This window comes from Berghia stephanieae, chromosome 5 (assembly GCF_034508935.2).
Source record: "Berghia stephanieae isolate SIO BIC M18660-M18661 chromosome 5, UCSD_Bste_1.3, whole genome shotgun sequence".
NCBI lineage: Eukaryota > Metazoa > Mollusca > Gastropoda > Nudibranchia > Aeolidiidae > Berghia > Berghia stephanieae.
Genome location: NC_088364.1, coordinates 51,446,762 through 51,470,818, shown reverse-complemented (window position 1 = coordinate 51,470,818; position 24,057 = coordinate 51,446,762). Strand labels below are relative to the sequence as shown.

Below are 24,057 nucleotides of genomic sequence, written 5' to 3'. Positions count from 1 at the left end.
TCCAAGTTCCCCTTTGTCTTACTTTCTCTTGGGTGCTTTAATTGTAATTCTAGAACTTTTTACGTTCCCATTTTCTTCCTTTTTAGTGGCGCTGATATAACCTAAATGTGTTGCAAGCGCTGTAAAACCCTTAAAAACAAAAACAAACTATCAACCTCACCCTATGTAACTCAAACCTTTCGGTGAGTTTGGAACTCTGCATGTTTTTGTTAGATTTTTTTAATTTATGGTTTAAACAACGCTTGTGTCCATTTTTTAAAGTCAATTCAGCGCCATTAAAAAGGAAGTTTTAGTACAGATTTTCACTTACAGGCACTATAAAGAATGTATGGTGAAGGGATTCACAGTGCAATCAAGATGCTTGATTAGCTGAAGACAAGTTCCTTATCATCTGATATATTCTCAAATGAGTATTGAATGCCGCACACACACACCACCCCCCTCCCCTCTCGACCTGAGGAGATCTCAATCCATCCTTTGGTAGTGAATGTATTAACCACTGCCATGTTCCACTGTTTATAACAAATAAGAGAAAAAAATAGACAATGAAAATCAATATTACATTTTATTTTGATACAGTATCAATTTCATTCTAGAACAACTTAAATCTTTATATATTGTACATGGCAAATGACAGCATGAGATATTTGGACTTTATTTAAAAATAATTATTCTGGATAGACATTGGACAACATTAATATTAATAACCATTAATTTACCCTCATCACTCAAGCATTCTGTCAAGAAGTTGACATAAGATCTCTACTTGGTCTTTTTACTGCCAGTTTAAAGAGAACAGTAAATGAAGATGAGAGTGGACGGTATATTTAGGCACCAGATATTGAGGAATCAATAACGATTTGAAAGGGGGAGGGGGTATTCAGAAGTCAAATGACATTTATGACACCTTTTAAATCATCGGAGCGCTTTAAAATAAAAAAATATAGGAAACAGGCATAGGATGGATAAAATATATGTTCATCAGCGCTTGCAACAGTTGTGGGATGATTATTTGGGGGGAGAGAGTTTGAATTTTTCCATCTTGATATGTTTTGTTAGAGGTTTTATAATCTCATTTCACGCCAGTCAAAAGAACTATAATGTAACAGCCCAATAATCTTAAGAGTATGTCCAAATACAAGCTCCCATGAAGAAGAAAGACAAGGGACTAGTTCAAACATAAAATAGGAAAGGGTTTCAAGATCAATCTGTCCCTATGTCTGATCCCGCCAAGGTACACTTAAATGGTTGCAAAATACATGGTTAAGAACTATAGAGAGATGATTCCCAAGGAAAATTATATAATCTCAGAAAAAAGCGATAATTCTATCTGTTTCCCTCCAAGCAAAAGGACCTCAGTGAAATCAAATTAGGGTTTCATTCCAGAATATAGAGACAAAGCCGCATAGAGAGGACAAATGATATATTTGGATAGAAGAGATGGCATGGCTGTGGACCTATGTAAACCTACTAGATTAAGAAGGCCAACCTTCCCCGGTACTAAAGAGAATTCCATTGATTTTACCCTGAATGAAAATAAGTAACTTAGCAAGCATAAATCAAAGAGGTCTTGTTCGATAAAGAAAAAAAAATATAGAAAGTCTAGAATGGCATTTGCCATTTATTTTACTCTATCCATTTTAATTTGCTGTCAATGATGTGCTAAGCATTTGGTATGTTTGGTTGAGTTGCCTCTTCTATAAAACAATGGCCTCTAAATAATAGGGAAACTAAACTGCTGGAAGCTGTGGATTGTAAAAAGTTATGAAGTAATAAACAAAAATGAATATAACAGGGTTTTTTTAAAGCAGAAGCCATCAATGTTCAAGGCTATCAAGGTTAGTTTTCTTTTTAACTCCATGACGATTAAAAATTTGATGCTATCAGTATCGGGAAATAAATTCTAAATTTGATATTTTCGAAAAAGATAAACTGATACATGGGGACAGAAGAGACACTACAAGTCGCCTCTCACTCTCACACCTCTCAGAAATTATTTTCAACTTCACAATTTAATCTTTGTTAAAAAAATAAAAGATAATTAATAATAATAATACAAAACATGGCACTGGGCACATTTAAATATCAAAATGAAAGACACAAACATAAAGATAAACACACAGCCAGATTTGTGTTTGATTCCATAGAATAAAAGATACGGTAAAATATTAATGGATGGTGACAAAACATGAGAAGATTTCGTTCAACACGAGGCATCAACATTATAAAACACATGGTTGAATCAATTTATTTGGTGATAAAAAGGGAATTAACACAAAACAAACAAAGTTTAATTTACTGATTAAATAAAGTGCATAACTCAAAAAGCATGGGTGGTAATTTTATGAGAATTAATGAGTAAATAACTCATAATCAAGAAGTATGACAGAGAAGAACCTTTATGAATAGGACAATCGTAGGGCAAAGAGGACTTGAATAAATTGTTTGATCTAACTTCATCTTGAAGGGGTTCACTGGCACAAAGATGGAGCACTCGCCATACAGGCAACGGGATCGAATCGGTTCCTGTCCCAGGTGCAGTCAAGATTATTTCTGAACCCCTTGTTCACACAGCTGTGATTGGGTAACTGGGTCTTTTAGATCGAGTGGAAAGCAAATTTGCGTTAGACGGTCATCCTATCAAAAGAGTAGCAAGCAATTGCTATAGTCCATTTAACGCTAGCGAAATAAGGATTAACTGCAGTCCATGGCTTAATGGCCCTGGACTAGTTACTGTGGTCCTATCGCCAAGTTTCATTCTTGACTTTTCACATTCAAACGTTAATATCCTTTATAAAATAGTGCAAATTATTCTTCACTGGTTTTTAAAAGGCAAATATGAACATAAAGCAATGACATTTAACAATATATATTTTCACTTATAAACAACAGACACAAGCAAAGGATCTCATTATGAAGGATACACTCGAAGTATGATATATTCAAAAATAAAAACTATAACAGTTCAGGCTGAGCCCCAGTCATCGACCACATCTTGATCTCCAAGCCCATAATTGAGAAAATGAAATGCGAAAAATTCACTACCTCGGCATGTTTATTTGTGCTGACATTGGCACTCTAAAATATTCATCACTGCATACAGCCAGGTAAACCTTTACATTTCGAATTATTTATCAGGTATCAGTTATTTATTTACCTAATGATAAAACAATACAACGTTCAAGTTACCTTTTAACAAGTGCTCAAGTAAAATTACTCACAATTCACTGATGAATTCTGAAATATGATATTTATCAACAGCATAAAGTAAATCTTTCAACGACTAAAAGCAACAAAACAAAAAATATTTTAACAACTGAACTCTTTCATAAGAAAAAATTAGTTAATAATCAGAATTTTGACGTTTTTCAAGTCTATTCAATGCCTATCCAAAGCAATTATGAATCTACAGCCATCTCCCGCAGTCCCCTAACATAATAATTCTTTCTTATAACAATATAAAAATGAAGGAAAAAACAATAGCAAATATGACACTACTACTACTAAGCAACATCAGTGAGGATTATAATGGGACCTTTAAAAGGACTAATAAAGATTGAAGAAATCAAGGACATTGCTAATATTTAGCTCTTTTATGCAGGGTGATTCTAAAGTTCTGTATGGGTTTGTATCTTAAATTCTGAAAAACTAAATAGAGATAAAAACTATCTGTTAACAACTTTACTTTATTGCTCGTAAAAGCTACCATGTCCATTCTTTGCAGTTAAGAGACACTGATGCACAACTTTTCCAAGTTGATCTAACATCATTTGTGTTTCAGAGTCAGGTGCGTGATTCAAAAGTCCTATTGGGGTTAATAATTTTAATAGCTAAAGAAACATTAATGTTAGCAGCACATAGTTTTCGATAAGCTCAGCAAAAACTTTTTTTTGTTTTTGAATTTTTGTTTACAACACCTTTTGGAAAGTGAACAAGACTCAAGAAATCACTGTTTCCTGTGCAATATCAAAATCAAAATATTACAGTCCTTTCCTTTTTACAGAAAACACAATAATTGGCAATTCCTTGCATACTGAATCAGAGGCTATTGCCTCGACTTAATGACAATTCTACGAACTTCCTTCAGCAAGATGTAGCTCCACCACATTGGCATGTGGAGGTTTGACGAAATCTGAACAATGAATTATCACAACGAATGCTTGGTAACACTTGCTTAAATGATCATCCATACATAAGTGGGCCCTGAAGATTACCGCACCAAACCCTTGGGGGGGGGGGGGGGGGTAAAAGATCCAAGTCTATCAACCACCATTACCGACATCAATAAAATCAATAACGCAACTGAGTCTGTGACACAACTGATATTAGATCAACTACAGGAAAGTTTGTGTCACTGTCTCCAAACTACACGAGATACACATGTTGGCTTTTTAGAGCATTAGCAAAGCTATTTAAAGTTAGTTAAGGTTTGAATTGAAATTCAAAAGTTTATGTATAATGTACAATTAACTCTTTGTTTTTATCTCAATTACAAACCCTGACAGGACTTTTGAATCACCCTTTCCTATATGAAAGACTGCTATAATACATCATAAACTCTCTCTCTCTCTCTCTCTCTCTCTCTCTCTCTCTCTCTCTCTCTCTCTCTCTCTCTCTCTCTCTCTCTCTCTCTCTCTCTCTCTCTCTGTTGTGATTACTACGGAGAGAGCAGGTTCGGATTTTTTTGGTGACTGTCAAAGAGGAAGCATCATGTTTTACTTGTAATCAATCTTGCCTGTAAATAAAGTGTTTAAAAGTATCTTTGGAGACTCAGTTCAATTTATTGACTAACATTTTGATGCCGAAACCCGGGATCCTCTAGATTTTCGTTAATTGGACTGTGTGTTTTGTTTGAGAAGAAGCAGGCAAGTAGATATTCAGTTGAAGTGACAGTTGACAGTCGTTGGTTTCATTTTCCTCCATTGTTGTTAGAAGAGGCGACGTAGTGTCCTCCAGTGTATTCGATACCACTAGTTAGTATGGAAGAAGCAAAAAAACGCAGGTCTGCGATGAAAGGATGGCTTTCACGTGAGATTCTGAATCTAAAACAGCTTGTTGCCAGATTCGACGTTTCTTCAGCTGAATTGGCCGACGCATTGGCAGATTTTAAAAGGCGACAAGATAAGTTAACATCAGTGCAAGAAGAACTCGAACTGTTGTTCCTTTCTGAAGAGGACTTGCAGCGTGACATTGAAAATGAACATTTATTCCTACTTGAGTGCAGATCGGCTAAGGCGGCTGCAGAAATGAAACTAGTTGAGATTCAGACCTCCATGGAACCGGAGCGCAGTGTGAGTGTGAACGATAACAATAGTGAAACGCAGGACAATGGATCAGGGCGTTTTAATCCTGGTGCAGCAAACTTGCCAAAAATACAACTGGCAGGTTTTTCGGGGGATTACACTGAGTGGCCTTCATTCTTTGATTCGTTTCGAGCGCTTATTAATGAAGCGACGCTACCTGATATCACCAAGTTTTCATATCTGCAATCACTGTTGTCGGGAGAAGCCCTTTCGTGTATCAAAGGACTAAGTTTGACCGGAGAAAATTATCGTCACGCACTTGAAATTCTTTGACAACGTTATGATAGAAAAGAAAAAATAGTTTACGACCACATTCAAAAACTTCTGGCAACTGAGGTCAACGAAGGGAATGTGAAAAATATGTGGACTTTTTACAACCTAGTTCAGTCACACATTCGGAGTTTAGAGAACTTTGGAATTTCAGGGGAACAGTATGGGGTCATTTTGACACCCCTGATATTGAGTCGACTGCCAAGTGACTTTCGTATGGAATGGGCCTGAACGAGCGACAAAAGAGAGTCGGATTTACTCTTTTTGATGGATTTTCTCCACGGCGAAATTCAAAGACGGGAACGTTCCCAACATTTCGATTTGCCACCAACACACGAAAAAGCAAAGGTGGCAGTGGCGTACGAGAAAAGGAAGAACACTGCGTCTGCGTTGATGACAAGTGAAAAAAGAGACAATCAGAATCGTGCTCGTGTTTGTGTTTTCTGTGATAAAAGGGACAGCCATTACAGTGATAAATGTCCACAGCTGGCGGAAATGGACACTGCAAAAAATTAGAGAGAAAACAAAGAACAGTAATCTTTGTTTCAAGTGTTTCCGGCCTTCAAATTTGGCTAAGAATTGTAGATTCAAATGTTCGATTTGCCATAAAGGTCACCATAAGGTGTTTTGTTACCAAAATCGGATTGCTGCCAAACAAAACACAAACAGAGCTGAAGACAGTGCAAATGAAAAAGGGGGGTCAGGCAACTGCGTGATTTACGCCAAGTCTGAGTTTACAGGAAGACAGACTGTCATGCAAAGCTGCAAAGTGAAAGTCAATGATGTTGACGTTTTTGTTTTGTCTGACAGCGCTGCTGATAAAAGTTACATCTCATCCTCCTGTGTGAAGAGTTTAAAACCCAAATTTCTTGGTAAAGAGGAGACATCATTTTGCACCTTTGGTGGGGGCAGACCATCAGAAAAAAGAGAAAGAAATGTTTATGAAGTTTCCTTTCAGGGTCTGAAGGGTAAGCAGTCGAAAGTCTGTTTGACAGAAATTGGTGAAATTTGTGGCACATTATACAGGCCAGGGGTGAATCTTGATTGTCTTGCTCAGTTTAAGTCTCAGGTGGGCTCAGATTTGGAATGGGGAGATGAGTATGACAAGGCCAGAGAATGAGAGTGGATGTTTTGATTGGACTTGATAATTATTGGGAGTTAATAATACCAGGTAAGGTAATAAACAGTGAGATTGGACTTGTGGCTCAAGAGACCATTTTCGGCAAGTGATCCTTTCTGGATCATGGCATTCCCCTGAAGTAAAGGGCAAAAACTCCCATTCACAATTTTTGACACTGGGTTGTGTAAGTGATAGTACAGTGAAGAAATTCTGGGAGCTAGAGGCAATTGGGATCTTGGATGATTCGAACCACGGGTCAATGCAGAAGTAGGGAACCCCGTATGGGAAGAATTTAGGAACAGTGTAAAGTTTGTAGATCAGAGGTATGAAGTTGCATTGCCATGGAAGGACGGGGGCATGAAGTCAGAGTTACAGAACAATTTTCAATCTGCAAAAAGTAGAGTTGAAAAACTTGACAGGAAGCTGGTGATGACACCAGATATGCTGATGTATTCAAAGCTCTTGAAAAGGAAGGAGTGATACATGAGGTTCCCTTGGACGAAATGCAGCCAGAAAACAGACCAGTTTATTACATATCCAGTAATCAAAGAAGAGAGCGTCACGACCAAGGTCAGACCTGTGTTTGACGCCTCATGCCGTGGATCGAATGGAATATCATTGAATGATTGCGTTCATGCTGGTCCCAATCTGTTACCCAATTTGGCCGATGTCCTCCTTAGATTTCGAAGGTGGCCGGTAGCCCTGACAGATATCAAGAAGGCATTTCTTCAAATTAGATCGGTAGCCCTGACAGATATCAAGAAGGCATTTCTTCAAATTAGATTGAAAAAGGAAGACCAAGATGTACAGAGGTTTCTTTTGAAGGAAGGCCAAAACATGAGAGTGATGCGCTGTGAAAGAGTGATCTTTGGATGTACCTCATCACCATTTTTGTTGATTGCAACAGTCAGACACCATCTCAACAAGTATGAGAAGTCAAGGTTTATGGAAGAGATGAAAGATAACTTCTACATGGATGATCTTCTCACTGGAGCAGATGACATTGACCAGGCATGTGAGATGCAGAAGACAGCATCCAAAATCATGTCAGAAGCGAACATGCAGCTGTGCAAATGGAACTCTAACAGTTTGGCAGTAAAAGAAAGAGTTCAAAAAGATTTCAGAGATGGAGTCATGCCACAGAGTGACACAGCCAAAATTTTGGGATTGAAGTGGAACCCGACGGCTGATGTTTTTGAATTTATGGGTTATCCTTTTCCAACAGATGTTGTGGTAACCAAACGGTTAGTTTTGAGTTTGCTGTCCAGAATTTTTGATCCGCTGGGCTTCCTCAGTCCTTTCACTACAACAGCAAAGATTATCTTCCAAGAACTCTGGAAATTGGGAGTGGAATGGGACGAAGAAATCCCAGACAGCCTAGAAAAATGGTTTTCAGCATGGATGCATGAATTGTCCATATTGTCGACATGGGCAGTACCAAGGTGTTTGGTGTTGTGCACCTGGATCACAAGAAGAGTTTAGAAATGCATTGCTTTTGTGATGCGAGTGAAAAGGGTATTGTACTGCTGTGTATTCAAGTGTGAAGGAAGAAGATGGACGACAGAGGATGACATTGGTTATGGCCAAGTCATGAGTGGCACCAGTAAAACAGGTCACCTTGCCTCGTTTGGAATTGTTGGGTTGTCTGTTGGGAGCCCGTCTCCTTCGTTTTGTAATGAAAGCATTACAACTGCCAGAGGAAACAAATTACAGATGCTGGACAGACTCGATGGTTGCTCTACACTGGATACGCAGTGATTCCTCAAAGTGGAAAACCTTCATTGCAAATAGAGTTTCTGAAATCCAACAACTTACTTCGCCCTCAAATTGGCAGCATTGCAAAAGATCCGAAAATCCTGCTGATTTGGGAACACAAGGAGTGACAGCAAATACTTTGATGCATTCGTCTGAGTGGATAAATGGGCCAACAGATTTTTTAGAGAAGGAAAGTCAAGAAGAGAAAATCCAAGATGAAGCGGAAGTCAACATGATATGTTCCTCAGAGTGCCAAGAGATGACACTACAAAGCAACACCCTTAGTGCAGTGCCTCTGCTACTGTTTGAACAGTGGGGAGGCTTCTCAAAGTCTGTCAGAGTAGTAGCGAGGGTGCTAAGATTTATCAGTAACTGCCGTCAGAAAGCACGCGCAAATAGAGAATACTCAGAGTGTCTCAAGGTTGAAGAGATAGTTGAAGGGAAGAGGGTGCTTTTGAGAACAGTTCAAGCTCAGTATTTTTCTGAAGAAGTGAGACAAGTTCAATTGGGGAACAGGGTGGCTAAGGGGTCTCCATTGCGTAAATTGAATCCTTTCATTGATGAAGATGGTCTCTTGAGGTTGCAAGGACGACTTCAGTTGCTTCAGCATCATTTGAGTGCAAACACCCAATTATTTTGCCGAAATGTAATGTTTCAGAGTTATTGACAAGTCGTGAGCATTTAGATTCGAAGCACGCAGGTGTTCCACACATGATAGCTTCTATCCGGAACGAGTTCTGGATAATCGGGTTGAGAACATTAGCAAGAAAAGTAAAAAGACAGTGTGCCAGGTGCTCTAGATATGACTCTTTACCATGCCAACAGCCAATTGCTCCTCTCCCCAAGGAGAGAATTAGCAGATCTCTCTCTCTCTCTCTCTCTCTCTCTCTCTCTCTCTCTCTCTCTCTCTCTCCTCCCCCTCTCTCTCTCCCTCTCTCTCTCTCTCTCTCTCTCTCTCTCTCTCTCTCTCTCTCTCTCTCTCTCTCTCTCTCTCTCTCTCTCTCTCTCTCTCTCTCTCTCTCTCCTCTCTCTCTCTCTCTCTCTCTCTCTCTCTCTCTCTCTCTCCTCTCTCTCTCTCTCTCTCTCTCTCTCTCTCTCTCTCTCTCTCTCCTCTCTCTCTCTCTCCTCTCTCTCTCTCTCCTCTCTCTCTCTCTCTCTCTCTCTCTCTCTCTCTCTCTCTCTCTCTCTCTCTCTCTCTCTCTCTCTCTCTCTCTCTCTCTCTCTCTCTCTCTCTCTCTCTCTCTCTCTCTCTCTCTCTCTCTCTCTCTCTCTCTCTCTCTCTCTCTCTCTCTCTCTCTCTCTCTCTCTCTCTCTCTCTCTCTCTCTCTCTCTCTCTCTCTCTCTCTCTCTCTCTCTCTCTCTCTCTCTCTCTCTCTCTCTCTCTCCTCTCCTCTCTCTCTCTCTCTCTCTCTCTTACTCTCTCTCTCTCCTTCTCTATATATATAACTATATTATATATATATAATCATCTCTCAACATCCCTCCTCACTCCCCTCCTCTCATTCTTCTCAATTATTGATAAATAGAATCTCCTATCGTCAAAACATCTAGACCAACAATTAACGAAAGAATTATCAAATCCCCCTTCTTCCAAGCTTCTCTCACCACATAACCCATCCCCCTCATAATAAACAGAATGATTAGGCAAGTGAAACATGAGTGCAGACACAAGTCCTTGCGTGATTGACTCAGAGTGGATCTATCATCACATTATTTCGAAATGAACTGTCAAGCTTTATTCTGCTTATCATTGTTACAGCTTGGAAGTAGAAAAATGAAAATCCATTACAATTTTTACAATAAAAATGCATGTGAGGGACAAAAGGATTGCAACAAAAACTAGCCTTAAATTCAATCTTTTCACTCTCATAAAATAAACAAATCAAAAAATCACCTGAATGTTTCAGTTTTAAACTTAATCCAACTTAACGGGATAAAATCCAATCCTACACATTGTGTGGGGATCAATTTTAAACACACCAAGAAAAAGAGAACCAAGTCATATTTGGTAATTGTTATGTGCATATGTTATTTTCAGAATGTGAAAAAAATGACAGAGCTATATTCCATTTTTAAAAATTAGACAGTGATATATATTTTTGTTCTAGCGTTAAAGCCGTTTGAGTCTTGTTGCTATACTTTTGTCCCTCACTATATCTGTAGCAATGAGTATCATTAATTAGAATGGATTTTAAAAGTAAAACATACGGAAAAAATTAAATTGGATTTTAAAAAGTAAAACATACGGAAAAAATCTTTGTACCTGAAATTTTGTCCATTCATTTAAGGAGGGATTCACAAATTCAGGTGGTTCAAATCTTAAACACAATGATTTTAGAAAACATGTTAAAATAAATAAAGATATTCAATAAAAATGATTATGATACAAAGACTATGAGGGTATATGTTGAAAAACATGGGTTTTTTTTTTAAATGGTGTAGAATGATAAAATTACCCCCCCAAAAAAATGACGATATCATTAAAAATATATAATAAATATGATTAAAAGAAAAAAATGGATTTCACAAAAAAAGAGGTTTCATTAAAGACTTTAGAAGTGAAATATTTTACTACCCTTCATAATCATCATTTCTCTGGCTAAAATGGTTTCAGAAGGACAGGTTGAGAAAAGGAAAAAATTATTCACAGGTATAATATAAAATTCATAAAAGTCTCAAAGTTTTGAAAATTGTTGACTGCAAATAAAAAGATGAAGTAAATTGTTGTTGAGATCTAATCACTTTTAGAATAATAAATATATTCTTTATTAATTTCTCAAGTGATAAATCTATAGTGTAAGTATGACTTTTCATTTCAATGGGGTGACTGGAAGACGTTTATTCTTACTTTAAGCAGAAACTATGAATTTGCCAAAATCCTCAGTTACACTGTTACAGCAATACCAATAAAATCTTGAATTTTGATGATCTCAACACAATAGCAGATCATTTTCAATTCAGAAGGTGGCCAGTAGCTCAACAGATTGACCATTAAAATTACATGTTAAAACCTGCATACAGTCTTAAATCGTTTCTTATATTTTTGATCCCTAATTTTGACCAGGCAGTTTTATCTAAGGTAGATCTGGCAAGGAGAAGCACTCTACCTAAAGGCAAAGGTATAGAAATTGTATCAAACCATGGGCCGTACTGCTCGAAAGGACTGCTTTATCAAGGGTTGAGGGAGGGATGTGTGTGTGTGTGTGTGTGGGGGGGGGGGGGGGGGGGTATTTATTTCTTCATGACAATATACTAAAGTTTATGTATAAATTAAATCAACCTGCAAAAATGCAGTGTCAATGAACAGAATTAATCTTATACAATAGCAATACATTTGAGCTTAAATGCTTTAAGTCATAGTATACTGGGGCATTTTTATCAAGATTAAATATGAGTTATATACATATCACTTACGATAAAAGGGCAACAAATATTCTTGATTTTTCATCTTGGACCATGGAGGACAGTGTCTCTCAATTTAGAAAAAATACACCCCTACGTGCAGCATTATTAGAGACTGCAGCCTAGTTATTCCATGAAAGAACGTATAAAATCAATCAAACAACGACTGATATGTCAACATGAATCCAAGTAAGCAAATTAGGGGTTAACAATCTTTCTCCATGACAAAAAAATGAAAATGTTTGAAGTGGGGCTTGAATCCATGGTCTCCTGGATCACAGTACCAGAATGAACAATTTGTTTACAAAAATATTATCCCCCATCCCCTACTCCCCCACTCCCACCCAAACAAAAAATCAGTCTGGCCTATCAATTTTATTCATTATCTGTCGATACCTGTATCAAGTCCAAGAAACTGTTTCACTGTCTCGTAGGTAGCGAATGAAATGGCTACAGATGGCATGATTCGAATATAATTCACACTGAGTCCTCTGTACAATCCTTTTGTAATCCCCTTCTCTTTGTATGTCTTTACCAATACCTCATGCCACTTCCTGCAAAATCAAGAAACCTAAGTTAACATGCGCAAAACAGATTATACGATGATACAAATAAAAGCATTTTGAAATTGGCAATGACACCAAAGTTACAGTCAGTGTTTCAAAACAAAAGCCAAAATGCTGGCTATCACAGTACCTGAGATCTGTCACCTGTCGCTGACTGTTGTCAGCACGCAGTACAAAATAATAGAAAATACTATACAGACAGCGGACAGCAATGAGAGTCAAAAGTTATATAGTTACTAAATACTGATCCAGTTAGTGCTGGTAATCAGAGAATTACAATTTAAGTCTCAGAGAGGATGCTTGATGATATCTCTTTCACGACAGTCATTTCATCCTATGGGTATCAGGCTTTTTAATTCTAAATTGAAATCTCGAGTCTTTCAATACCCATCATTTTCTTTTTAAAACGTATATCACCTTTCATTATTGATAAAAAAGATATATTTCCATGAAATTCATCTTTATATAATCTAACTTTCCTTGCTTATTATATATATATATATATATATATATATATATATATATATATATATATATATATATATATATATATATATATATATATATATATATATTATATTATTTATGAGTGTTGGTGGGTACTTGTAGGTACGAAAGTGCTCGATAATGGTGGTTAGAGCTAATATATAATGTAAATTTTCACTCACATTTTTTTGCCGAGACGACTCGTTTCTGTGTTCCTTACACTTCCTCAGTCGGCATAATCCATTTGCAATCTTTGCAATCCATTGCAAATGGATTATGCAGACTGAGGAAGTGTAAGGAACACAGAAACGAGTCGTCTCGGCAAAAAAATGTGAGTGAAAATTTACATTATATATATATATATATATATATATATATATATATATATATATATATATATACTCATTACAAATAATATATCAGATCTTCTCATGTATTATATCAATATTACAGATTCAATTTTATTTTTATTTTATTTACTATAATGCTTCATGAAATTATGTAAATATATCTTATTGGACATATTTATTCATTCTTGTATTTCACGTTTGTAAACCTAATATCCTTATGGATGATAACATTTATTTATTTAGTTATTTATTTATTTGTTCTCTTAAATTAAAAAAATACCAATTTAATCTAAATGTCATAATTTAAACATAATTCGTTTTACACAGCCTTTAGTTCTCCCCAATATAATACCAAATTGATGCTATGTCACAATTTATATGGAACTCATCAATGAAAAATAAAATTTTATAGTTCAAAATGACAAATGAAATATCATTCAAACCGAATTTACATTTCATTAGCACTATCTTGTGGACCACAACTAAAAACTAAAGACAACAATATCTAAAAAATGAATAGAATAACTAAATCCAGGGCAGTAAAAAAAATTTTTAGCCCTAAAACTTTTCATAAAACACTTAAGAGCATTTAGGCTTCCATTCTGTAAGAACAAGACACTCGCATGGTCTAAGAGAGAAAGTTATAGTCAAAGGAAAGTTAATGAGAATAAAAAATGTATCCTTTGTAAACAGACCTTCGACTGGACAATGGGATGTTCCTTCTTATCATGCCATAGATTTGCATATTTCGCCTGGTTACATCCAATGGATACCTAATAAAAAAAAATATAAAACAAACTAACAAAAAGCACACACAATTTTTTTAAACTAACATAATGCTTGACTGTTCTATAATTTTAATGAATTAGTCATTAAACGGATGTAAAATACAAAATTTTGGACATGGAAATATAAAATGAGACAGACAAGGTAGACGATTAGAGCTGTGTATTTCGAAATTTCAGTCACTTAGAAGGACTAATTTCTTCTTTTGGGAACTTGGATTTTAAATATTAGAGCAAAATAATTTGAGAATATTTGTCACTTCATAAATTGTGTTCCAAAGTCATTACCATTTTTAAAAAAAACAAAAAACAAAAAAAACTTCCTGGGGCAAAACACCTTGGTTAAAGTCCTCAATGGCCTTAATGACAGACTGAACTCTTATCATAATTATAATATGGAATTTTTAAAACAAATGCCCTGCTGTGTGATTTTTTGCTTAGACGAAAAAAAAAAGTTAAAACAAAATAAAAATGTCAGTGGTAAAATTAGGGCTTTTACAACTAGATTGCATATCAAATGTGATGTGAAAACAAGGTGATATCAAAATTAATCTTCCAATCTTTTAATAAAATCGCGGTATTATTTTTATTGATCTTTTTTAAATATCTAACGAGACACAGTCAAACTATTCCTTTATACTTTTATTTTGTCAACCATCATGTTTGATATCTAAAAATTACTTGTGGCAAAGTTTTGGCGTAAGACTCAGAGTTCATGGATATATTGGCAATATTCAGACAAAGAAAGCAAATTAACTTGGTTGTACCATTAAGGGGATCTGAGATTTTTGTGGGACCCCCCTCCCCCTCTCCACCCAGAATTTATTGCGTAGCTGGGTCTGTAAGATCTAGTGGAAAGTACTTTGCGATAGATTAGCATCCTATCCAAAGGGTAGTATGAAATTGCTATTGTCCACTTCACATTATATAAATTAGGAGAAACTCTGGCTCCATGGGCTGAATGACCCTGAAGGACTGTTATTGGTACACAAGAATGAACTTTTACTTCAACATAAAATACTCACGCAACAGTTTGGGCAATGGCACCAGCCAGTCCACCGCATAGTAACTTGGCTGGAAGGATAAGTACAATTCCTCCTGTGTTTTGTGGACAGGGCTTGCCAAATACATTGGGAAACATATCCAGTACCAGATTCTTGAGGAACTCAAAGCTACAAAAGGACAAACCTTAAACAGATAATAAAATACACAATTCTTTACTATTTAAATGTAACTGTTTCCTTTTCTTCTCTCATCTGGATAAGACAATCATATAATTGATTATGTGTGCATGACAACACATCTCCATGTTCATCGTTCTTTTTTTTTCTTTGTTCATGTATGGGAAGATGTGGAGGAGGATTTGACAATACAGTATCCTTTTTTGACTGACTGCGTTGTTATTTTGAAAGTCTACGAATTCAAAAATGCGCAATTGTTTTTAAAATGGTTGATCTCTTGCCATGCCAAGCCCATTTCTTGAAACAATCTTTCCCTTGAACTTTTCCAACTGCATCTGTCTGGTCTAAATACTAATTTAGTTTTGAGTTTGTCGAATGTGACTGAATTAGTGATATCAGCACCATTGATAAGAGAAAAGGTACATAAAAAACATGACCACTAGAAAGATTTTAAAACCATTAGTGCTGGCAACACTCTTGAGTAATAGACTCCTAGGAAAATGTTAAGACAAGGCCTGAGGTTTCCCATATATCCACAGATCAGAATATGGGATACGCATTCAAGAGGAAGAAACTAAGTTCCAAACAAAAGTGTAATCACAAAATGAGAATAAACTGTCTCATACAGAATTATTACATCATCTCACACCTGATTACCTATCTGAAAAAAAAAAATCTTATTCAAGGTTAGTTCAAATTCCTTTAATTCAATGACAAGGATAAAGAACTATAATGAAAGGATTACAGATATATGTAGAATGAAAGGATTACAGATATATGTAGAATGAAAGGATTACAGATATAAGTAGAAAACTCTATCAGTAACGCTCACAAACCAGAATTTGATATTACCCAAACATAACAATGCTTGTTTCTTACCAGCATAGGGTGCCATGCCAAGCAAGGTGGGGGTTATCCCTTGATAAAGTCCTCTGAAACCCCCTTCCAAATGTCTGATAGATCGGACTACATGTAAGATGCCATCGTATATGGTCTCGCCTTGTACTTGGAAGGCCAGACGGGCACGGATTAGATCTAATGGATATGTAACAAGCACTGCTGTCAGACCTGGGTGAAAAAAAAAGGCAAGAAAATAGTTTCAGTATTTTTGAATCAATGACAGTTTGTCATTTAAATCTAATTTTAATTATCTTGGTATGAAGCATGTAGAGGTAATAGGTAATATTTTTCTTAATTAAAGCATATTTAGTCTGTAAAACCACTGCAGGTCAATTTGACCAATCACTGAATATATTCAATCCCTGTGTCTTTAAATAACTAAAAAACACTCTTGAAATTCTAGATGTGCTTCCTTCAACCATTTTGGAGGCTGTGTGTAATGATTTTTCAATTTTATCTGACAACAATCTGGAATGAATATAATTCCTAACTATATAAGTTTCGTTCTCTCATTCACATACAGATATCTTAAGTCCAATGACTTATGAAGAGGAATTATTCTGAATAAAGTCCTGTTTGCCATTAATTCATCCTTTTGACCCATTAACTTGCAAAGAGAGAATTCCGTGTCATTTCCTCATTTTTGTTTTTTTAATACCAAAACATTTGTGGAGTAGATAATTTAAGAAATGACTCATTTATATATTCTTTCCTCTGTTTATCACAATGCTCTAAAAGCTTTAAAATCATTATTTCTGTTGATGACAAATGACGACCCTCAAAGCCCTTTTATGTGCTTCGATAGTATTTTTTGGGAAAGACAATACTAACTGACACCAATGAAAATTGCAATTGGTAGGGCCATCTCTAATAAGAAGAGTAGGAATATATGCTTATAGATTTTCCCAATGGTTTAACTCTCTCCTTACCAGCCATTTTCAGGATTTTCCCCAAAACTTCACACCCAACTAACACAAAAATATATTTTTTATCACTCAATCACAATAGCAGTCAGTTCTAGCGATCTTGAGCAAAATATGCTCTACAAGACACTGTTCATTTTCTTTAAAAGAAATTTTAATAAGAAAAATGCTGGTTGTATCGTAACACATGTGACGATTTTCCTATGGTTGGTAAAGGAGAGGGTTAAAACCAAGATGTCTAATATCTTTTATTGTCTTCAAATGTCAAAACAGATTCTGATAAGACTTACCGGAATTGAGTTTTAGAAATCATTGGTGTATTGAAACCTTAAGGTCATATACGGGCATAGGAAAAGAATATAACAACATACAGGACTTCAGATATTAGACTAGATTTAGAGTTCATAATGAATAATGGCAAAAACAAAAAACAAGGACTAGTTTTAAGAATTCACTGTTTACCATTCCTGATGTCACCCAGAGTCTCACACAGAATCTGGTGCCAGACTTTGACAGAAATTAATATCTTTAGAACACATACATCCAATAGCGATGACAACAGGAAAGCCAATTTGCTTTCTTTAACATCATAAAAATCCTACATCACAACTCTCAGTGCTTGTATTGATCAGCACAACTTCGCCTTGTGGACTAATCCAATCCCTCCCATCCTGTACACAAATGCATGCTCTATGTCATTGTCTTCGACTTAACAAAGTCTTCATGTAAAAACAATATCATGTTGTCGGTTCTTGATTGATAAGTATTCTGCTGCTATTCAAGTACACAACACAAAGTAAGTTTACCGGCAATGGATCCACAGAGCAACTTTGTGATATTTGGGGAATGAGACAATAAAGTAACATTTTTAGCAATCTGTAAAGAAATAGAGGAAAATTATTGATTTCTTTTTTTTTTATTTTATTTGTTTGTTTTAGGTTAGATCAGTTCACGACTGATTATTGTACAGACAAAAAAAAATAATATCTAATTTAACTGATTCTGATTTTTATTGTTCGGTTAAAACATTCTAAATAAATAGACATTTACCAACATTTCATGTTAAAACATCGACTAAGACTATTTTTTTTTAATAATATAGTTAAAATAATATGAGAAATATAGACTGATGTAAGAATGAAAAAAAATAAAAATCATTGAAATCTACCCTCAAATGTTTTTCTTTTCTTATAATCAACTCCTAGAAGTCACAGAAACGTTCAATGTGGTATCTTAATAAAGTATGGCATAATGACAAGCAGAAAATACCTTTTTGGTTTGCTCATAAGTCAAAAATTGAAGAGCAGCATAAGGAAATATTCTTATCATCTGCACTCCATTGCCCTGGTAAAGACCCAAAACACCTTCCCTTATAACAACTTGTCTTAGTGTTGAAAAGACGCCTAAAAATATATAAATTGTAAAGACAAAAAAAATATAAATCAATTTTCAAAAATGTTGTCAAATATACAGTCAATTCTGGATAATCACAATACCCTGGGATCAGTGAAAGTGTTGCAATTAACCAAAGTTGCGATTAACCGATGTTGAGTTTCCTATCCACTATTGCAACATTTTTGGAGATGCCATATTTTTTGGCAAGTTTTGTCTGCATTGGTTTAGGAGATGAATTTAATTTATTGATGACTGAAGTGTTTTCTGTAATGTGATATCATTCCTCTTGTTAGGGAAGCCATGGTTTCTCAGTCTTTGTGGGGGGGGGTTTAAAGCTGCGGTAAACTTGGTTGATTTCAGATAAAATGATGGGACACTGTTTTTACCAACACTTGTAAGTTTTTATAGCAATTTTGATTTGACCACTAATCAGTTTCATACCATATATGGTAAACTCAAATCAGTTGTTGAAAGCATTGTGCTTAGCCCATCACAGACTGAGCAATTTGATTTAAACTATAAATTTTAATAAGCAAAAGCGGCTTTGATGCAAGCCAACATCTGATTCAAATTAGATTAACTTTCATTCTCAACATTTGTATGAGTTAGAAGAGATAAGCCGTCATGAGAGACAATAAGCTCTCACTAAACCAATTGGACATATGCACAGTTGTCAACCCTAAAACAAAGGATATCGTTCTGTCTCTCTTTACAACTGTCATAGTCTACCTGTTGTCTAAACTATGTCCAGCCCCCTCGCCTTCTATCTAATGGTGATAGATGACCACACAAACCCATACTGCAAAGCCCCGTCCTAATAGAGTGGTGACATACTACTGTAGCATTAAACCCAGCCCATTCTCGATTCTTCAACTTGTCATGATTTTGTCCATGATGAAATTTAATTATGAGATTATGTTTCATTGATTTTTTTAATTTGCCTCTTTTTGAGGTCAAAAATATGTTGCAATTAACTGAAGTTTGTTGCAATTAACCAGAGACTTTTATATGGAATGAATTCCATTACTTGGGGAAATGTTGCAATTAACTGAAAGTTGCGATTAACCACGATGCAGTTATCCAGAGTGGGCTGTATATAACAAATATCCAGGATTTGTGCTAACATTCATTGGTGATCTTTTTCCAAACTCCAGTTATGGTTTTATAGTAATTTTGAAGGAAAAAGAATCCTTAGAATAAAGTACAAAAAAATATTTAAACAAGAATAAAAAGTAAAGTTCTTTAGTAAATGAGCTTATCGTATATGAATTTTATTAGAGTGAAGTACCACTTTAATCGTCCAAAACTGGATACTTAATTTTGAAAAGATAGCTTAATTGCTGACAAATGGTCTTATCAATAGCAGTATGAGAAAGACTTATTTCTGATATTATTTCACAAGTAACATCAAGTAAGTGTCATAACAACGTTAACCACAGTAAAAGAATTTATCAGCATTGTTGGGGATAACCCTTGGGTAAACCTAAATCTTACCTAAATGCCTATAATGTTTATTATGGGTTTGTAGAAGAATCTTCACCCTATCTAAGGGAGCAACACAAGTCTTAGCACAACATCCAGCTATCCCTGGAAATAAATACAAAGTATAAAATAGTTTAGATCTTTTAATAACCAGGCAATTAAAATATTCTTCTAAAGATTAAATTGCAAATTAATCAGCTTCTGTATAACAGCACCCTGTCCTCAGCAATAAAAAGAAAGAGGATAAGGCAGCACATTATATATCATTGGAACTGATCTGTAAAAGGGTTATTTTGTAGTTTTATATGGACAAGGAAAAGGTAATGAGAAGTGTGTTTAGAATCAGTATTGGAATACATGCTTGTCTTTGGCAAGAGAGAAGTTTTAACTCAAAGCATTTCTCTTTTGTGTATCTTATCGTTCAATAAAGATATTTCTGATGACTACGTTATGATACAATGTACACACAATAAATATGATACCAATGGCCAAGTGACCCGTCAAAGAGTCTGGTTTTCATAAAATTTCTTCTCGTTTCATTTTTCTTGAATCACTTGTAGTTAATTGAGAGACAGAAATTGTTAATTACTTAACAACAAAATTTCAGAAGATGATGGATAGAGGTGAACTATCTCAGTACCTTAGTAAATAAATATGTAGCCAAAATGGTATAAAAACAACCAGTTGGCAAATAAAGGAAGAAAGGAGATAAAAGATTTTTTTAATGCATAAATATTGACTAATAAAAAATGCTTACCACCACAGACAAAAGTTTTTGCTGCTACCAGAATTTTGCTGTCGTGGCCAATGTCTGTCTTTGTATCAGCCACAATCACCATCCTTTCTTAGTACTGTGTCAGAAAACATATTCGACAGTCCATTGTTTGTTCAAAGATTTGAAGCTGTGGGGGAGGGGGAGAGAAGAAAAGCACCATTCAAGATGAAACATCAAGAAATTCATAATACGCTAAGAAGCTTACCCTTAGATCCACTTATAAATCATTCTAATTCACTTGACACTAACTCTCTCTCTCTCTCTCTCTCTCTCTCTCTCTCTCTCTCTCTCTCTCTCTCTCTCTCTCTCTCTCTCTCTCTCTCTCTCAAATAAATACCCAGAAATAATATATGTCATGGTCTCAACAGGACTTTTATTTTATTGATAATTTAGCAGGCATTTTTCGCATTTGTGTGGGTTGTAAACACAAAATTACACTTCAGAAATGTTCCAAATGATCAATATGTATATTTTTTAACAAAATGATGGTTGACCCGAGCCATACAGTCTAAAAGTATACAACAAGTTAAAACTCTTCATATTTTCATTTCTGATAAATTTGCCATAAAATAAAATTGCCAAGTTTCATTCTCTAATTCCCCATATTAAGCAAGATACAGCCTCAAAAAGAAAAAAAACCTCAGAAAAAGCGTCCTATATTTAAGATAAGTTTCATTTTTTTTAAGTGGTGACAATTTGCTGAGTCGACTGTCGCCATTTTTACTTGCTGTGTTTTCCATCAGTTTCGATATTGCAAGTGATGGCAAACATTATTTGACATCATAGTATCTCTAGTTATTATTGAGAGGTCTCCCCCCCCCCAATAAAAATTCCCCTCTTTAGGCTTTAGTATTTAGGCAGGGTGCTGTGAAACCACGGGAGTCCTTCGGTTTGTTTTTTAAATTCTTTTAAGACAAACCTCTCAAGACTCTTGGTCTTTTAGTGTTTGGCTTAAAGTTTGGTCAGTATGTATGATGATTATACTTATATAGTTTATTGAGGATGAGTTTGAATTTGAGTCTGAGTTTGAGTAGAGACAGAGAATATCATCAATTCGGGCAACAAAGTCAAAGTCAAAGGCAAAGGTTATGAGTTAGTGTAGGCACTTTGATAAAATTTTCAAACTCAAAATATCTTGATTTGACTCAGTCAGGGGGATGGGACTTGAAAAAACATAAAATTTGATACCTTATTTGTTTCTCTACGACCTACGGTTCCAGAGTTATTTATATTTTTCGACTGAAATTTTTTGTCAATTTTACAGAGAGAATCTGTGATCTCACTGCTGCCTCAAAACCAGCATCTCGCGGCTGTCGGGAAATTTTGAGTCTTGCAGTCAACATGGCCCACTTATTGTTTTCAGTAGTTTTGTTTCAATTAAAAAATAAATGGCAAGTGTTAGATATCATTTTAAAGGTCAGAAAATGAGCTTTATTTTCATATAAATCATTTTCATGTATGGAAAGTATGGAAAAAATTAAGGATAAATGAAAATGGAAAAAAATATGAGGTTTTTGTCCTAAAAAGTGGGGTTGGTGGCGGGAAAAATAAAACAATGAGCGAGTGTATCAATTTTGATGAAATTTGGCAGAGATATTCTTCAATTAATTGTCTATCGATGTATGAAGTATAATTAAAATGTATCCATAATTTTAAAAGTTCTTGTAATTCAAAAATTTTAAAATTTTTATTACATTCATTAAGCTTTCTGAGAAATACAATCAGGAATTAAGAATGAAATACACCGTTAGAAAGCTTGTTTTGTGCCCTTTATAATGATACCAAAATTAGTTACATAGGTTCACAAATAACGCCATGGTGACCAACACAGTAAAGGGTCAATAATAAAGTTCCAAAAAACGAGTTTCACCTTACAGCCTTACAGTGAGCCTATCGGCGGCCACTGGACTGGAGTTATCAAAGTGCCTAGTTAGTGTGTCAAGCTTATTAGGTCTGATCAGTTGACAATGTCAAAAAGTCAAAATTATTTTTTTAAAAACAGATATGAACTCTACTCACGGCACTTTTCACTCTCCGTTCATCGTCTCATCTCAAGCTCAATCAAATCTTTCTTATCACCTTCATTCTAATCAACAAAGTTTGTTACAAACTTGATGGCATTCATGACGGTCATTGACGACGGAAATGAGAATGTTTAAGTTTAATTATGACCTTCAAGTAGTATGTCAACTGTGATTCTTAAATAAGTACATACAATCAGTTTGGTCCTTTATGTAATAATAAAACAGTAAATCCGACTTGTAAAGAGAATCAAAGTCTATTAGCTTTGTCCTCAAGACAGGTTATGACACTTATATTGATTTTCTTTGAAACAACCTCGGCCGAGAGAAAACAAAAGTAGAAATATTTTGAACCTCTTCAATCGCAATGTTAAGAAAGGAGAATGAGATAGAAAAATATAAATTGAAGAGTTCTAATCTGCGACTCGGGGATTCGCACATGTTGTGTTTAACATCCCATGAGATTCAAAAAGGCGGAATTAAAGGACATTAAATACTTTCATCGAGTCAAAAATAAAAAATTAAAAAAACAGCACTATGGTGACCCAGTGGTATAGCACTCGGGTACTACCGCAAACTCGGGGACCCAAATAATTTTGGGGGTCTGGGACGGGGGAAACTTTTTTAAAAAAAGAAAAGTCTAGTAGTGGGTTTGGGAGGGGAGAGACTTTTTAAAAAAAAAAAGTTTCCCCCCTCCCAAACCCCCAAAATTATTTTTTGGAAAGTTTCCCCCCTCCCGTATGTATTCTGTGACCTCTCTGTCCACAAGAATGATTGGGTGGCTATTATGGAGCTCTTACTCTTACACACACGGTAGTACACGCTGGTAGCTAGGTCTGTTAATTTGGTGGAAAGTATTTTGCCGTCGACTAGAAATTGTTTTGTTTTGTTTTGATTGTGCGGCTACGTGGTCTTGTTGTATGGCACTCGCTTTCGGATCGGAAGGTCCTTGGTTCGAGCCTCGCTCGGCGCATAGTTGGGTCCTTGGAAAGGGCTCTTAACTCACATTCTCTCATCGTACTCAAGTGTAAAATGGGTACCTGGCCGTTAACAGCGTTGTCTTTGTCCGAAAAAAATTGTAATATCGCCTAACGGGCGTCATGTCTCGTCCTACATGTTAAGAGTTGCCGTTGGCCAGGGACCCTTGTTAAGCGCTTTGAGCACGTTTAGTGGATATTGCTCTATATAAAAGCTCAATTTTGTTTTGTTTGTTTACATGTTTAGTTGTTATTGCTGTCTTATTTGTTTTGTTGATTGTTTTTTTTTTTTTTGGGGGGGGTTGTTGTTTTGTTTTTGTTTTTTTGGTTGTTTTTTTTTTTTTTTTTTTGGTTTCTTTCTTTCTT

General features: G+C 35.5%; 1 protein-coding gene across 3 annotated transcripts; it reads right to left on the bottom strand.

The window, feature by feature from the left end:
- Positions 1 to 546: 546 nt before the first annotated feature.
- Positions 547 to 23,079, bottom strand: LOC144973151 (solute carrier family 25 member 16-like). 3 transcript variants are annotated; one of them, XM_078915264.1, is made up of 11 exons: positions 22,713 to 23,079; positions 20,676 to 20,820; positions 19,931 to 20,023; positions 18,311 to 18,444; positions 17,848 to 17,917; positions 16,098 to 16,286; positions 15,063 to 15,225; positions 13,948 to 14,025; positions 12,247 to 12,404; positions 10,712 to 10,766; positions 547 to 3,237 (listed from the first exon to the last, which is right to left on the bottom strand). In XM_078915264.1, the coding sequence occupies exons 2-10, from the start codon at positions 20,755 to 20,757 to the stop codon at positions 10,744 to 10,746; spliced, it is 990 nt and encodes a 329-aa protein (XP_078771390.1). In that variant the 5' UTR covers positions 20,758 to 20,820; positions 22,713 to 23,079; the 3' UTR covers positions 547 to 3,237; positions 10,712 to 10,743. The 3 variants fall into 3 exon arrangements, with proteins under 3 accessions (XP_078771390.1, XP_078771391.1, XP_078771392.1); XM_078915265.1 differs by having other exon boundaries at positions 22,909 to 23,078; XM_078915266.1 differs by lacking the exon at positions 10,712 to 10,766 and having other exon boundaries at positions 22,713 to 23,078.
- Positions 23,080 to 24,057: the final 978 nt, after the last annotated feature.

Bases quoted from the DNA above. Each gene is read 5' to 3' on its own strand.
- LOC144973151 (XM_078915264.1), bottom strand. From the start codon at position 20,757: ATGGTGATTGTGGCTGATACAAAGACAGACATTGGCCACGACAGCAAA. The intron at 17,918-18,310 runs GTATTTTCTGCT...ATTTCTTTACAG, and splicing joins CTTATGAGCAAACCAAAAAG to ATTGCTAAAAATGTTACTTT. The intron at 16,287-17,847 runs GTAAACTTACTT...TTTTTCACCCAG, and splicing joins GCTCTGTGGATCCATTGCCG to GTCTGACAGCAGTGCTTGTT.